Source organism: Neomonachus schauinslandi, chromosome 8 (assembly GCF_002201575.2).
Source record: "Neomonachus schauinslandi chromosome 8, ASM220157v2, whole genome shotgun sequence".
NCBI classification, from domain to species: Eukaryota; Metazoa; Chordata; class Mammalia; order Carnivora; family Phocidae; genus Neomonachus; species Neomonachus schauinslandi.
Window position 1 is genome coordinate 115942260 of NC_058410.1, and position 12815 is coordinate 115955074.

Genomic DNA, 12815 nt, shown 5'->3' on the forward strand with positions numbered 1-12815 from the left:
TAGAGGAGGGGAGATGGGGGCACCAAGAGGAGGGATGAGGGGCAGGTCCGGGCAGATATGGAGTTGATGAGGGTGCATGGAGGAGAAGAGGAGAGGAGGAAGGTGAAGGCCACTGGAGTGGGAGGAGGGGAGCAGAGAGGAGAGGAGAGGGGGCGGGGGAGGGGAGAGCCCCTCACCTGTTGAGGCCTCGAGCCATGAAGGACTGTAGGTCGATGGAGCTGGAGAGAGATGGGAAGAGGGGCGAGCACAGACAGACAGAAGGAGAGAGGTGGGCAGAAGGCGTGGACGCATGGAACAAGAGGCGGGAATGGTGGAATGGGTATGGCATCATGGAGGGAGACCGGGGCGGAGGGACAAGCAGGGTGGTCAGCAGAATAAGCAGCAGCTGAGGCCGCCACACTGGAATGGATGTTGGGTCTCAGGAGGCCCTGCTAGGGTCCCCATGTTACTTCTCCAGTGCTGGATCGTGACCGAGGTCTGCTCGGTTCTGGTGGGGGGCTGGGATAGTGCTTATTTACCAACCAGTACAGATCGTTCAATGTTTGGATAGTACACGGCTGATCCAACATGTCTGGCAGCACCTCGGCTCTGGGACAGGCATGGGCAGGCGGAGGGACTAGGCAAATCAGAGCTAGCAGCAGGAAGCCCCAGGCTTACAAGCTGGAGCCGGAGGAGCCCCGTCACTCTTCCCAGGGCTGGGAGATTCCTGCTCCCTCTGGCCTTAAAGGGCTCTCCGCCTAACCTGTCTCTTTACCATTTTCTCAGAGAGCCTGCCTCTTGTTCCTTTCTTTCAAGCCCTAGAGAGATGCACTGGGGCCCAGTGAAGCGTATCCGGAACAGAAAAGTAGGGGCTCCTAGGGCAAAGGTGTGGGGTCCCAGGTACTCACCTGTTGAGGTCCCGCATCATGTAGCCCTGCATCTCAGCCGATGGGCCCCGCAGCACCACAGGCTGAGGCCGGGGCCGCTCACTCTGACGGCTTGGCTGCCTTTGGATGTTAGGGTTCCTCAGAGCTGTGCTGATGTCATTGAGGAGCCGGGGCAGTGGGCCCAGCTTCAGGAGGGCTTCCTGGAAGGATGAGGCTGTTACCTGGGGGCTAAGCACCCAGCTCTAAGAGGGCCCCAGAGGGTGTGGGGGGCGGGGGGAAGGATGTCTGAACTGGGGGAGTGGTAGAGACACATCTGGGGACAGGGAGGGGAGAAAAATCTGTGCAGGGGGTAGTCTCTCAGGCCACTGGAGCCTCTGGAGACATTGGGGAGGGGGCAGAGGGGCATCTGCTGACCTTACTGAGCTGGGGCAGCACCTCCCAGAGCAGGGCATGGAGTGTGGAGAGCTCTCGGCCCAAGTCGATGTAACCCTCAAAGCTACTACTGTTGGTCAGCGTGTCCAGGTTGGAGATCTCATACAGGAACTGCTGCATGGAACCCCACTCCAGCTCCAGAAACTCATTCATGAATCCCAGAAAGTCCTCCTTTGAGGTAAACCTGGCCAAGGCATCCAGAAGGTAGAGGTCACACACACAGAAGGCCTCACTCCCACCCGTCTCAGGGTCTCTGGGGGACTCGGGAGACCCTTCCTGACCACCCCCAGCCCCACCCTACCCCTGCCTGAGGCTTCCCTCACTTGGAAAAGTTGGCCAGGTTTTGGATGACCTTGGCGATGAGGGTTAGGGTTCGTGAGGTCTGCTCATCTGGGTACTCCTGCATGAGCCCAAAGAGACTGGGCGACATAATGGCTGGGCAGAGGAAGCGCAAGAAGAGCGAGGCGCTGATCAGCCTGTCAGCGATGTCCTCCCGGCCCCGCTCTGCGCAGCGCAGTCGCCAAGATGCAAACACCTCCTTCAGCTCCCTCGGGAACACGCTGAGGGAAAGGGGTAGGGAGACAGAGAGAGAGAGAAAGAAAGAGAGAGACCGGGACTGAGCCCCAGAGACCCTCAGCTTCCAGGGAACATGCTGAGGGGGGTGGTAGGAGGTGAGGGTGTGGAAACAGAGTCGGGGAGAGACAGGGAGGGAGGGACTGCAGCAGGAAGACGGGAGGCTGCTGGAAGAAGAGGCCTATGGCAGAGGAAACAGACAGATCAGGGAGAGAGAAATGGAGGGGGAGAGAGGGTGAGGGGAGAGAGACATGCGGGAGAGGGACGGAGGGTGTATGAGAGAGACAAGGAGAGGAGTAGAAGAAAAACAGACACCAGGGAGAGACAGAGATGGGAGAGAGATGGAGGGTCACTTGAGGTACAGGGAGCTCGGACCCCCCAACTCTTCTGGATTCCAGGGAAATGGGGATGAAGGTGCCCCTGCATGATCCCCACTCCCTGCAATGGCTCAGCACTCACTCCCCCACCTCCCCGTTCCACTTCAGTGTCCCATTGACACCTTAAACTGACTCGTGTAGTGTAAAACAGAGCTCACCATCGCCCCCACACCTCCAATGAGCTCCTCCTCCTGACTTCCCTGGTTCTGTCAATGAGGCCACAGGTCTCAAACACCAGCCTCATGGCCTCTTGAGTCATCCTTGACTCCCCACAGACAAGCTCTCTTCTTCCCAGTCAGTTGACAACTCCAGCTGATCCATTCCTCAGAGGGGCCTTCACAGTGGGCCCCCTTTCCCCTCCCTGCCACCGTCCTGATCCCCATGTCATCCAACAACAATCACCCCCAACTAGCCTGCACTTCGCTCTCCCTACTCCAGTCACTCCCCACACTCCACACCACTTAAGGATTAATCTTCTCATTCGTGATACTTCTGGGCACCAGCACCACTAATGGCATCCCATGACCTACCAGTGAACTCAATCTCCTTAGCCTGGCAGCTGAGGACTTCCAGATTTTAACTCCATCCCCCCTGTCCGGACCTCTTCTTCCACTCTCCATTAGGAGCCACGGGTTCCATTAAACCTGAGCTAACTGCTGGCCCCGGAAAGCTCCCGGGCCGCTCACCTTCACGCATGTGCCCGTCCTACAGCCTTCTCCTGCAATGTCTCCTTTGCCCACCATATCCACGTTATCAGAACCCAACCCAGTCCCCCCCAGCCCCGGGGGACACCTCCTCCATGAAGCCTTCCCTGCTTATCCCAATCAAAGCTCTGCCTTCTCTGACCTCATGTTTCCTGGGGGAACCCTCACTTGGCACTTCACACACACTACAGCTGTTCTGTGGCTTTCCGCGTTATCTACTCTGTCCCTATTCATTCTGGGTGAGGCCCTCTCAGGGCAGGGCCAGGCCTCATTCCTCTCTGTCTGCTTTACAGCCCCCAGCACACCACTTTGCCCATAACTAGTACTCAGCCCTCTTTGCGGATGGACAGATGGATGAACAGATGAACACACGACCCCAGACCCGGCCCCCACCCAGCGTTCCCAGTCTCACCAGTGGGAGTTGACCACCTTGCACAGGGCCAACTCACAGCACATCCGTAGGTTGGCCTGGTGCTCTGCCAGGCTGGACGCCGTGCACTTGATGGGGTCCACCTCGCAGTTCTCCTCAGACTCATACAGAGCACGGATGAATTCCCCTGGGGTGGGGGCACAACAGAGGGTGGGCACACTTGCCAAGGGCAAGGAGGGGGGCTGCCTGGGTTGGGGAATCTCGGAATCCCATGGTTGGAGGCTGGAGTCCGGGGACTCTAGGCTTGGAAGCATCAAGCTGAGGAAGGGTGACTTGGGGTCTGGAGTAGCCAGGTTTAGGGTTGGGATGCGCATCTGGTAGGTTTAGGAAGAAGACCTGAGGGTGGGCCATACCAATGGCATCCTTGAGGTATTTCTGACCAATCAGTCTCATGTACTCTTCTATGGCTTTAGTGGCAAGCGTGTTCTCGCGGAATATGAGGTGCTCCCGTTCCATGAACCGGTCCACCTCAGACATGGCCATGTCTGAAAGGAAGTCCTGAGGCCCGGGAAAATCCAAGGGTCAGCCTCTGTACAACCCAAGCTCATTCTGAAGACAGAGTGCCCTATCCTTACTATTCCGCCCTCCCCAGCAAGTGCCCACTCCCAGGTCACCTGTTCCTGAGGGCACAGCACTCACCTTGGCCTTGCCTGTACTCTGCAGAATGTGAACCAGTGCACTGGCCACCTCCTCCTTGCCCTTGACATTCAGGGCGGGCTCCAGTACTGCACACAGCATCCGATAATGGTTGGTGACATACTCTGCAAACTCCTTATACAGCTCCATGGGCAGGATACTCATTGTCTGGTAACGCGCTTTCAGCCGCACAGCCGGGCAGCCTCCTTTGCCCTTGCCCCCTGAGCCACTCCCCGAGCCCCCGCCCCCTCCTGAGCCCCCCATGCCCCCGGAGCCCCCGCTGCCCGTCGGCAGGGTGACAGGGTACCACTGCTCTGTGAAGTGGCGCCCAGCGAGGGTAGCCACAGGCACAGTCACCAGGCCGACATAGCCCGCCTTGTCCTTCTTGCGCTTTTTGTCTGAGTCACGGTACAGATGTAGCCGCAGGGCGCGGACAGCCGGCAGGTTGTTAAACTCGAAGTGCTCGCCCCAGAAGACGGTGTCCCCTGAGGCCGAGCGGGGCTTGGAGGTGGTGCGCGCATACAGCATGTCATCCAGGCAGAGCTCACAGTAGTACCGCTTCTTGGGGGGCAGCTCCCGAGCCTCTATGATCCACAGCTTCAACACGTTGTCCACCCGGCGGCTGTTGTCCTGGGGTGGTGGGGTGGGCACAGCGGATAAAGGGGAAGGGAGAGAGAGACAGAGACACCAAAAGGGGAGAGGCAGTGAGAAAACGAGACAGGGTCTCTAAGACAGCAATCATAAGGCCAAGAAGATGTGTACCGGGTTGAATAGTGTCCCCCACCTCCAAAATTCATGTCCACTTGGAACTTGTGAATGTGGCCGTCATTGAGAAAAGGGTCTTTGCTGATCTACTCATATTAAGATGTATTCATCCTGGATTAGAGAATCCAATGCCTCATTTCTCTATGCAGAGGGAGATTTAGAAACCGGAGGCACATAGAGGCAGAAATTGGACAGATGCAGCTATAAAGTCAAGGAGCTATCAGGAGGCAAGGAAGAAAAAACGAAAAAAAACAAAAAGAGGCAGGGAAGGATTCTTCCTAGAGCTTCCGAGGGAGTAAGGTTCTGCCAGCACCTTCATTTTGGACTTTTGGTTTCCTAAACTGTGGAAGAATAAAGTTCTTTCATTTCAAGTGACCTAATTTGTAGTAATTTGTTATAGCAGCCCTAGACAACTAATACAGATGGTGGCTCATATATCAGACAATAGAATCAGCATCAGGAAAAATTTCAAAAGCTCGAGGAATAAACCGAAAATAATAAGATGGAATTTGAAGGGGAGAACTGGGGAGCCCTCCAAAGACAATCAGAGATTGATAGCAAAAACAAAAAAAGCGGGTTGTATAAATACGGGATGGGTGAGGCTATATGCAGAGTTAGTGCGAAAGGGCCTAGGGGATGCAGTGGACCACAAGGTCTTAGTCAAGCTCAGGGGATGCTGCTGCGTAAAGAGAACACAGTGTTCGGACTCTGCATGGGTCAGACTGCATCCAGCCTCTTGGGTCTAGTTCTGGACAATGAAAAACAAGGGATTCCCCCAGAGGAGGGTTGCCAGGACTATGAGCTCACTGGAACCTGGGATTCGAGAAGAGCTGATGGAACTGGGAGCATTTCTCCTAGGAAATAGAAGCCTTGGGAAGAAAAAAGACTTGTAGAATTTCTGAGCCAGAAGGACTTTAGAGATCATCTAATTGCCATATAAACCCCATTCCCGTGGCAAGCAGGGGCTAGGTGTCCAGCTGTCAGGGTGTTGGTGGGGCACTGCTTGCCTACAGGGAAGGTGGATCAATGCTCCAAATCTATGACTTCTATGGTAACAGACCATGAGGCAGAAAGAATGGTAAAAGAAATGGGGACTCAAAGAAAAGTGAGGGTCACCTCCTGCTCATCCAGGTCCCCTCCTCCCCAAGCCTCCCTTCCCTTTAGCTCACCTTGCCCCCTAGGCCCCCAGCTTCCCCTGTGGCTTGACCTTTGCCTTGCCCATGCTGTCTGTGTCTCCTTTACTCCCGATACCTTGTTGGGTTTTACTGCCCGTTGTAGATTCTCGATCCATTTGTCCCTTTCGGCCGCGGAACGACAGGCAAAACATTTTGTTCCTGAAGACGTTGTTACCTGAGAGGGGTGGGCGGTTGAGATGGGGCTCCAGAGGGGAGGTGACTCCTAAGCACCCGACACCCTATCGCCATGTCTTCCCCCTGGCCTACCCTCCTCTCTCCCAGCCCCAGAGGTTTCTGTTTCCTTACCATCCCCACCTGTGCCACTTTCTCCAGGCTTCCGTGCCCTCACCCTCCATCATTCCTGCCCTCCCCAGCCCACTAGACTCAGTACCTCAAAACAGAACTCCTGGCCCAGGATGGAGCTATGCACTGGCTTGATAATGGAATCTTCATCCAAGTTGAGCTCCAAGGCCTCGGCCGCACTGCTAGGGCTCAGCAAGGACTCATGCGAGTGTGACTCCTTGAAGCTCTGCATCAGCCGGGCCCTGGCAGGGAAGGGTCAGACCACAGGGTCAGGGCCTCACTCTTCTTATACACCCAGGGGCCAACTCTAGGATAGATACCTGGGGAAAGAGCCTTCTGAACCCCCTTCCCATACAGACACAGACAGAAAGAGAGCTGACCTATCCTTGGGGAAAGACATGAGCAAAGTGAGAGACGCCAGAACCCTTTAAGAAGCCCCTACCCCACCGATTCACACCTAAGGGGCTGTGAGGACTGGGGACACCTGGAAATATCTCAACCCAGAAATAGATCATGGTAGGAAAAAAAAAGAGAACAGGTGGGCCTGGAGCACTTCTAGGTGGGACTTCTAGCTGAAACCAGACCCTCAACATAAGGGGGGGAAAGTAGAAGTAAAGAACCAAAAGTACAAAAGAAGATGTTGGTTTGGGCCTGGCACACAGCTAGTACCTAAAAAACATTTAATGATTCAAAGAATGAATGAATCCAAGAAGAAGACAAGTTTTCTCAGAATCAGAAGAAAGAAGGAGGATAAATCACAAGAAATAGGGGAAAGCTGTGTGAGAAGGAAGAGCTGGAAAATGGGGCCTGGGGAAGAGGGGGAGGTAGGGCAGGAGGGAGCAGGTGGGGGCAAAGCCGAATGCAGAAAAACAGAGGGTGAGAGAAGACGAGGAGGAGCAGCGGGAAAGATGGGCGTGGGAACAGAGATGGGGGGACAAGCAGAGACTGCACCAGACAACAGAAGGTAAAGGGGGCTGAGGGAACGGATGACGGGCCACACAATACAGAGGGATGGGATAGTGAGCGGCTGGGAGATGGCTAGGGGAGGAAGAGTGGAGAGCAGTAGGAAAGCGGGAGGGGGAGCTCGGGTGTGGGAGCCTCCATGAAGCTATTTATAGCAGCCCCGTCATCTTGGGCTCCTTTGCCGTCAGCACGACGCTCCCCCCCCCCCCCCCCCCCCCCCCCCAAGGCCCAAATCCAGCTCTGGTGACATGGGAGGGGGCAGGGGAAGGTGTGACTCACCTATCCCAACCTCCCTACCTGCCCAATCCTGGGGGCGGCCAGACATGGGGGAAAAGGAAGGACAGGGTTCTCCCTGGGGAGTGACTGGGTGAAGGGAAACCCAAAGAGGGACCCCAAGAAGCAGACAACAGAAGCAAATATCAGATCTCCTGCAACCCCAGCCTCAGAGACAGTACCCTCCGAAATTCTCTGAGGGCTTCTTCCTCATACTTCAGTCCATGATTAACCCTAGAGCTTCCCCTCCCTGTTCTGCCAACCTGTATACCTGTCCCAGCCTCCCCTTCCCTCCTGCTCCCCTTCCCTCCTCCAGTGGATTCTGCCAGCCCCAGCCCCACTCCAACCTGCTGCCATCCCCTCTCACCCCTTCTCCCTAGGTCACACTGCTCCCTCTCCTACTAGCCCACTGTCCCCTTTCCCGGATTCCTTCAATGTTCCCTCCAGGCTCCTCTACTCCTTCTCTGTCCTGTACAGCTCCTTCAGTCCTGGGCTACAACCCATCCTTCTGTTGGCCAGAAGAGTCCCTCCTTGGCCTCACCTTCATTTCCCTTCCTGCCTCTCTGCTTGTCCTCTCCCTGCACCTTGCCCCTCTCCTGCTGCTGCCTCTTCTCCATTCTGTCCCCTGGCCCAAAACATCCCTCAGCCAATCCAGGGCCTTCACTCTCTGCACCCAGGTAACCCCCTTCCCTCCAATCTCACCCAAGAACCCCCTATATTGCCCTATATTGCATCCAACTCACCCCACCCACCCCAGCCCCTGTACCTGTCATGGTCAGCACTTCGGAAGCGAGGCAGGATCTGGCGAAAGCTGCTGGTCCGGTCAAGTTTGGGTTGTGACTTCGTGCGTTTGATGGAGCTTTTTAACCTCCGGCTCAGGAAGCCTTGCTGGGGTGGGGGGAGATGGGGATATGGGTGGGTTGGGGCAGGGTCAGTGCTACCTACTCAGCCCTCAGCTGGTAAAGAGTCCCTGGATGAAAGTGGGATGGGGGAAAAGGGAAGTCTCTAGAGATGAGGAAATGGAGATTGGAGTCCTGCTACCAATTTGTCTTCCTTTCTCCCAACGGGTGCAAGCGGGAACACATGCACACATACGCATACACACACACACACCAGCTTGCACACGCACGCATACACATACACACACACACACACACACACACACCAGCTTGGAGAAGGTGGGAGGTCTGGTCTGAGAAGCAGGGGGACAGAGCCAAGGAGGGGGAAACCAAGGAGGTGGGGAGAGGCAAGTGCACTCTCTCTCTGTCTCTCTCTCCCTCCTGCCCCCTTTCTCAGAATGCTGGGGCTTCAGCTGGGGCTGGAGGGGAGGGGGCCCAGCTGAGCCACATCTGGCAGGCGCCTTCACTCACCGAGGGCCGGAAGGGCGCAGCGGGGGCGGCCTCCATGCTGTACTGCTTCCCCCCTGGGACGCTCTTCCTCCTCGAGCGACCCAAGTGGTATTCTGGAGAGGGGAAAAGGGCCAGGAGGGAGGTTGGGAGGGGTCGCTGTTAGCCCAGGTGTCCACTTCTGACCCCAGCCCATTCACCCACCTCCCTCTGCCCCTCAGCTCCAGCCTCACCTACCCCCCGGAAAGCAGCAGGAAGAGCAGCGGCGGCTGAGAGGCTGGCGGCGGGAAGGAGGGGGTAAAGAACCCGAGCCGGAGCCCCCCGAGGGGGACGGGGTGGGAGGCCTTAGGCCCATGACTGGGACTGGCAGTCAGCAGAAGGGCATGGCTGAGAGGGTCAGTAAAACCCCAGTGATTAAAGGACACCAAAGATCCACGGAAGCTAGGTCCTTGGTGCCCACCCCCCCAGGAAGGGGCTAGCTGGGGGGGAAAGTTGGGTTAAAGGTCATTGCCCATAGGCAGGCTTTCCTCTCCCCTCAGCTGGGCACATCTTCCACCTGCTCCCCTCTCCTGGAACCCCTGTCTGTCTGAGGAGCCAGGGCTGCCTCCCATGACCCCCTCCCTGGTCTGGAGGGGGACGTCTTAGAAGAGACCTGTGAGGAGTGGCAGGAAAAGAAGCCTGGGGACAGAAAATCCAAGGAAGGGGCAGATGGGGGGGGAGGGGAAAAGGGGCCGGTTCCACGTGCACTGCAGTGGCAGGGACTCAGAAGGGAAGGAGGAGGGAGAGAAAAATAAAAGAATGCAGGGGAGTGGGGGAGTGGGCAGGGAGTGGGGAGGATGAGCAGTGGAGCTTCAGGGGACTCCCAAGTGAGGGTAGGGAGAGGAGGAGGAGGGGAAGAGAATGCGGATGAAGCTCAGACTGCCAAGAGTCTAGAGGGGTGGCACCTCGAGGAGGGAAGCTGAGGCTCTGCTGCCAGGGAATTTAGAGGGGCCAAGGGGCTAGAGGAGAATGAAAGTGGGGGGATGCCAAGCTCCGGCTCCAGCTCCAGAATGGCTGCCCAGGCCTGGGCTCCCCCCTCAGCCCCACAGTCACCACTGCAGCCAATGGGGGGGCAGGTGCTGCATCAGGGGCGGGGCTACCATCTCCACGGCAACAAGAAGCTACAGGCTGGGGAGGGGGGGACCGGAAGAGCTGCCTGTTAACTCTCTAGGTTCCAGAACAAGGGAGGACCACAGCTACATTTTCACTGTCTGCTCCCAGAATTGCAAATCACCAGCAACTTGCCCTAGAATCAGTCTCCAGCTTCCCTTTGCCTCTAAAACCCAGGTGTTAGAAGGTCTGCCGACAAAAACGTGGGCCCCATGACAGAGGGACCCTTGCCAGACCCTTGGGAACAATGTGTAGAGCACAGAAACATACACTGAACTGTGGGGGTACGTGTATATAACCACGATACAAAAAATAGGGATCTAGGTGCTTATGAGACATACAGACAACTGTGAGCACGGGGGTGCCACAGATCCACATTCTGAGACCTTGAGGCCCACATACTCCATGGGATACATGCTTAAACATATGTGAACACCGCAACAGGGGAGTACACATTTCGACCCAGACACCCACATGAGAGCTGCTGGTGTGGACGTGTGGCCCCAGTCCCTTGGGCAATCATGTGGGCAGCACATTACAGAAATGGACGTTTAACCCTAACACACGCACATACACGAAGTCGGTTTAATCTCTAAGATAGATGCTTGAGTATACTGTGATGCCAACCACAGCAAGGCATCCTGGTACCCCAAAAGCGCAAACACCATTCATTCACATGGGAAGTATGACCATATCCACTCCATCTCAGGACAACCTTCTTCTCCCCCAGCCCTTGTCTGATTCCAATGCAGGCATCCATGATTGCTCCCCAAGGAGGAAAAAACGAGGAGCAAATGCATCAATTACCCTTCTAGGACACATTCAACAATGCATCTAAGGGGTCAGGATATTTTTTCTTAGTCTCTGCATTTTTTAGGTATGGTTGCCTCACTCTCGTTCCAAAGAACCAAACTCAGGCACTACTTTCATATGCAAGCTCCTCTAATAAAGGCACAAAGACTAACTTTAAATCCACTAAAATTTTGCTTTGGAACTAAAGAATTGGCAGAAAGAGAACAAATTTGCTAACTGGTTTACTTGGCTCTTGAAAGTAACATAACCTTACACATGTTACCAGGAACTAAGATCCATGAACTCACACGTAAGTCACAGGTACTTGGAGACCACATACACAAATGCTTACAGAGACTTTCACTACCACAAAAAAGAAAAACACGTAGAGAAAAGAGAGTGACAGAAACGTTCTGTTATGAAAGCTGCATGCAGTGGCATGTACAGAAAAGACAGCACATACCCGTGTACACACACACAGCAAACCTGGTCAGCGTACACTGCAATCCTGGGTCTCCATGTCCCATCCCTACACGATGTATACACACATGCACACACATAACAGCCACCTACACGCACCCGTAACACAGGCATTGTGCACACACCCACACATGTACACACCCCGTGTACACACACAATTGCACTCTCACACACAAACCGCAAGGGCTTGGACTCCCGCCTCTCCAACCTCTCTAATCTTGCCATCACCCACAGAATCTCCCCCTGCCCTCCAATCTGCCAGATCCCTAACCTTCCCTTTGGCCTTTCTTCCTTGTCATACCCAGCTGGCAGCTCTTGAGGGGAGCCAAGAAGGGAGGTTGCCAGAGCAGGATGAGGAACAGAGTTGGAGAGAGCAGAGAAATGGGGGGCAAAACTCTGTGCTGGGGACAGGAAGCTCTAATGACAGTCCCTATGGTGACAGGCTTCACCATGAGCCAGCCTCCATGCCTGAGTGGCCATCCCTCATCCAACTAAGCCTGATCCTATACAGCCTACATGAACCAATGCCCTCTCTCATCTTGCCCCTTACTTCTCTCAGATAGCTTTACTAACAGGCTTCTCTGCTCTCCCCACCCCTCCTCCCCAGCTCCCAGACCCGGTCTCCCTCCATCTCTATCCAGTTCCCCATCTTAAGCTCTCTTATCCTCTTTTCTCCTCATTCTGGCTCAAGTATCTCCTACATTCCCATTCTCCAGCTATTCCTTTTCTCCTAGCCAAACCTCCCTCATTCCTCTTCACCTCCTTTCTCCCCACTTTTCCACTTTCTCTCCACTCCTTTCCTTTACACCTTTTCTGTCCCCACTCCAGACAGACCAGGGGCTCACACCTGCCCAGCCCAAAGGTGTTTCACACATAGTAGGATTCCAAGAAGCCCACTCACACACTCTCACTTCCTTCCCCCACTTGCACACCACCCACATCCAGACACGCCCTGGACACCCGTGCTGGGATTGACACAGATACCCAGGCCAATGATGGAACACATGCAAAGACACACACCTGCCACCAGGGACAGAGAAAATCTTGCTCATGCTGCCACACATCCCTACACACAGGAGACTGACTGGAGGTGAGCCCCAACCAGGGACATGCAAGCTCAGGGTCAGAGGTGACATGTACCAGTATGGCCAGTGGCCGGCCCAGCGGCCTCCTAGGCAGGAACCGGACACAGGCACGATGAGACAGAACAGGCTTGCACACGGTGCATGAGGAACTGGGCCCCGGGTACACATGGCATCGACACACGGGGGACACGAGCATGGACACGAACACACACACGGACACACGGGCTGCCGTCTCCACCAAGGGTCTCCGAGACCATCCCACACCGGCCTCCCCCGCGTGCTCGCGACCCTGGCCCCCCGGAAGCCGGTCCCCGATCCCCCACCTCCGCTGCCCCTCTCCAGTTACCATAACTCCCCCCACTCGGAAGATGCAGCGAGAACATGCGGAGGGAGCAGCTGCCGCCGCCGCCACCGCCGCCGCCGCCGCCGCGGCTTCCCCACCCCCCTCCCCGCGCCCACGCACACG

At 55.8% G+C, this 12815-nt stretch overlaps 1 protein-coding gene across 2 annotated transcripts in view; it reads right to left on the reverse strand.

The window, feature by feature from the left end:
- SYNGAP1 (synaptic Ras GTPase activating protein 1) overlaps window positions 1-12815 on the reverse strand; it is a 29736-nt gene that overhangs the window by 8684 nt on the left and 8237 nt on the right. The window contains exons 4-14 of one of the 2 annotated variants that reach the window (XM_021684573.1): window positions 8868-8959; window positions 8264-8385; window positions 6350-6503; window positions 6035-6133; window positions 4022-4648; window positions 3736-3880; window positions 3365-3509; window positions 1622-1858; window positions 1281-1482; window positions 888-1066; window positions 177-218 (exon numbers count right to left, since the gene is read on the reverse strand). In XM_021684573.1, the coding sequence (XP_021540248.1) occupies window positions 177-218; window positions 888-1066; window positions 1281-1482; window positions 1622-1858; window positions 3365-3509; window positions 3736-3880; window positions 4022-4648; window positions 6035-6133; window positions 6350-6503; window positions 8264-8385; window positions 8868-8959 (2044 nt within the window). The remainder of the gene's footprint in view (window positions 1-176; window positions 219-887; window positions 1067-1280; window positions 1483-1621; window positions 1859-3364; window positions 3510-3735; window positions 3881-4021; window positions 4649-6034; window positions 6134-6349; window positions 6504-8263; window positions 8386-8867; window positions 8960-12815) is intronic. The other variant, XM_021684574.1, reaches the window with a different exon arrangement.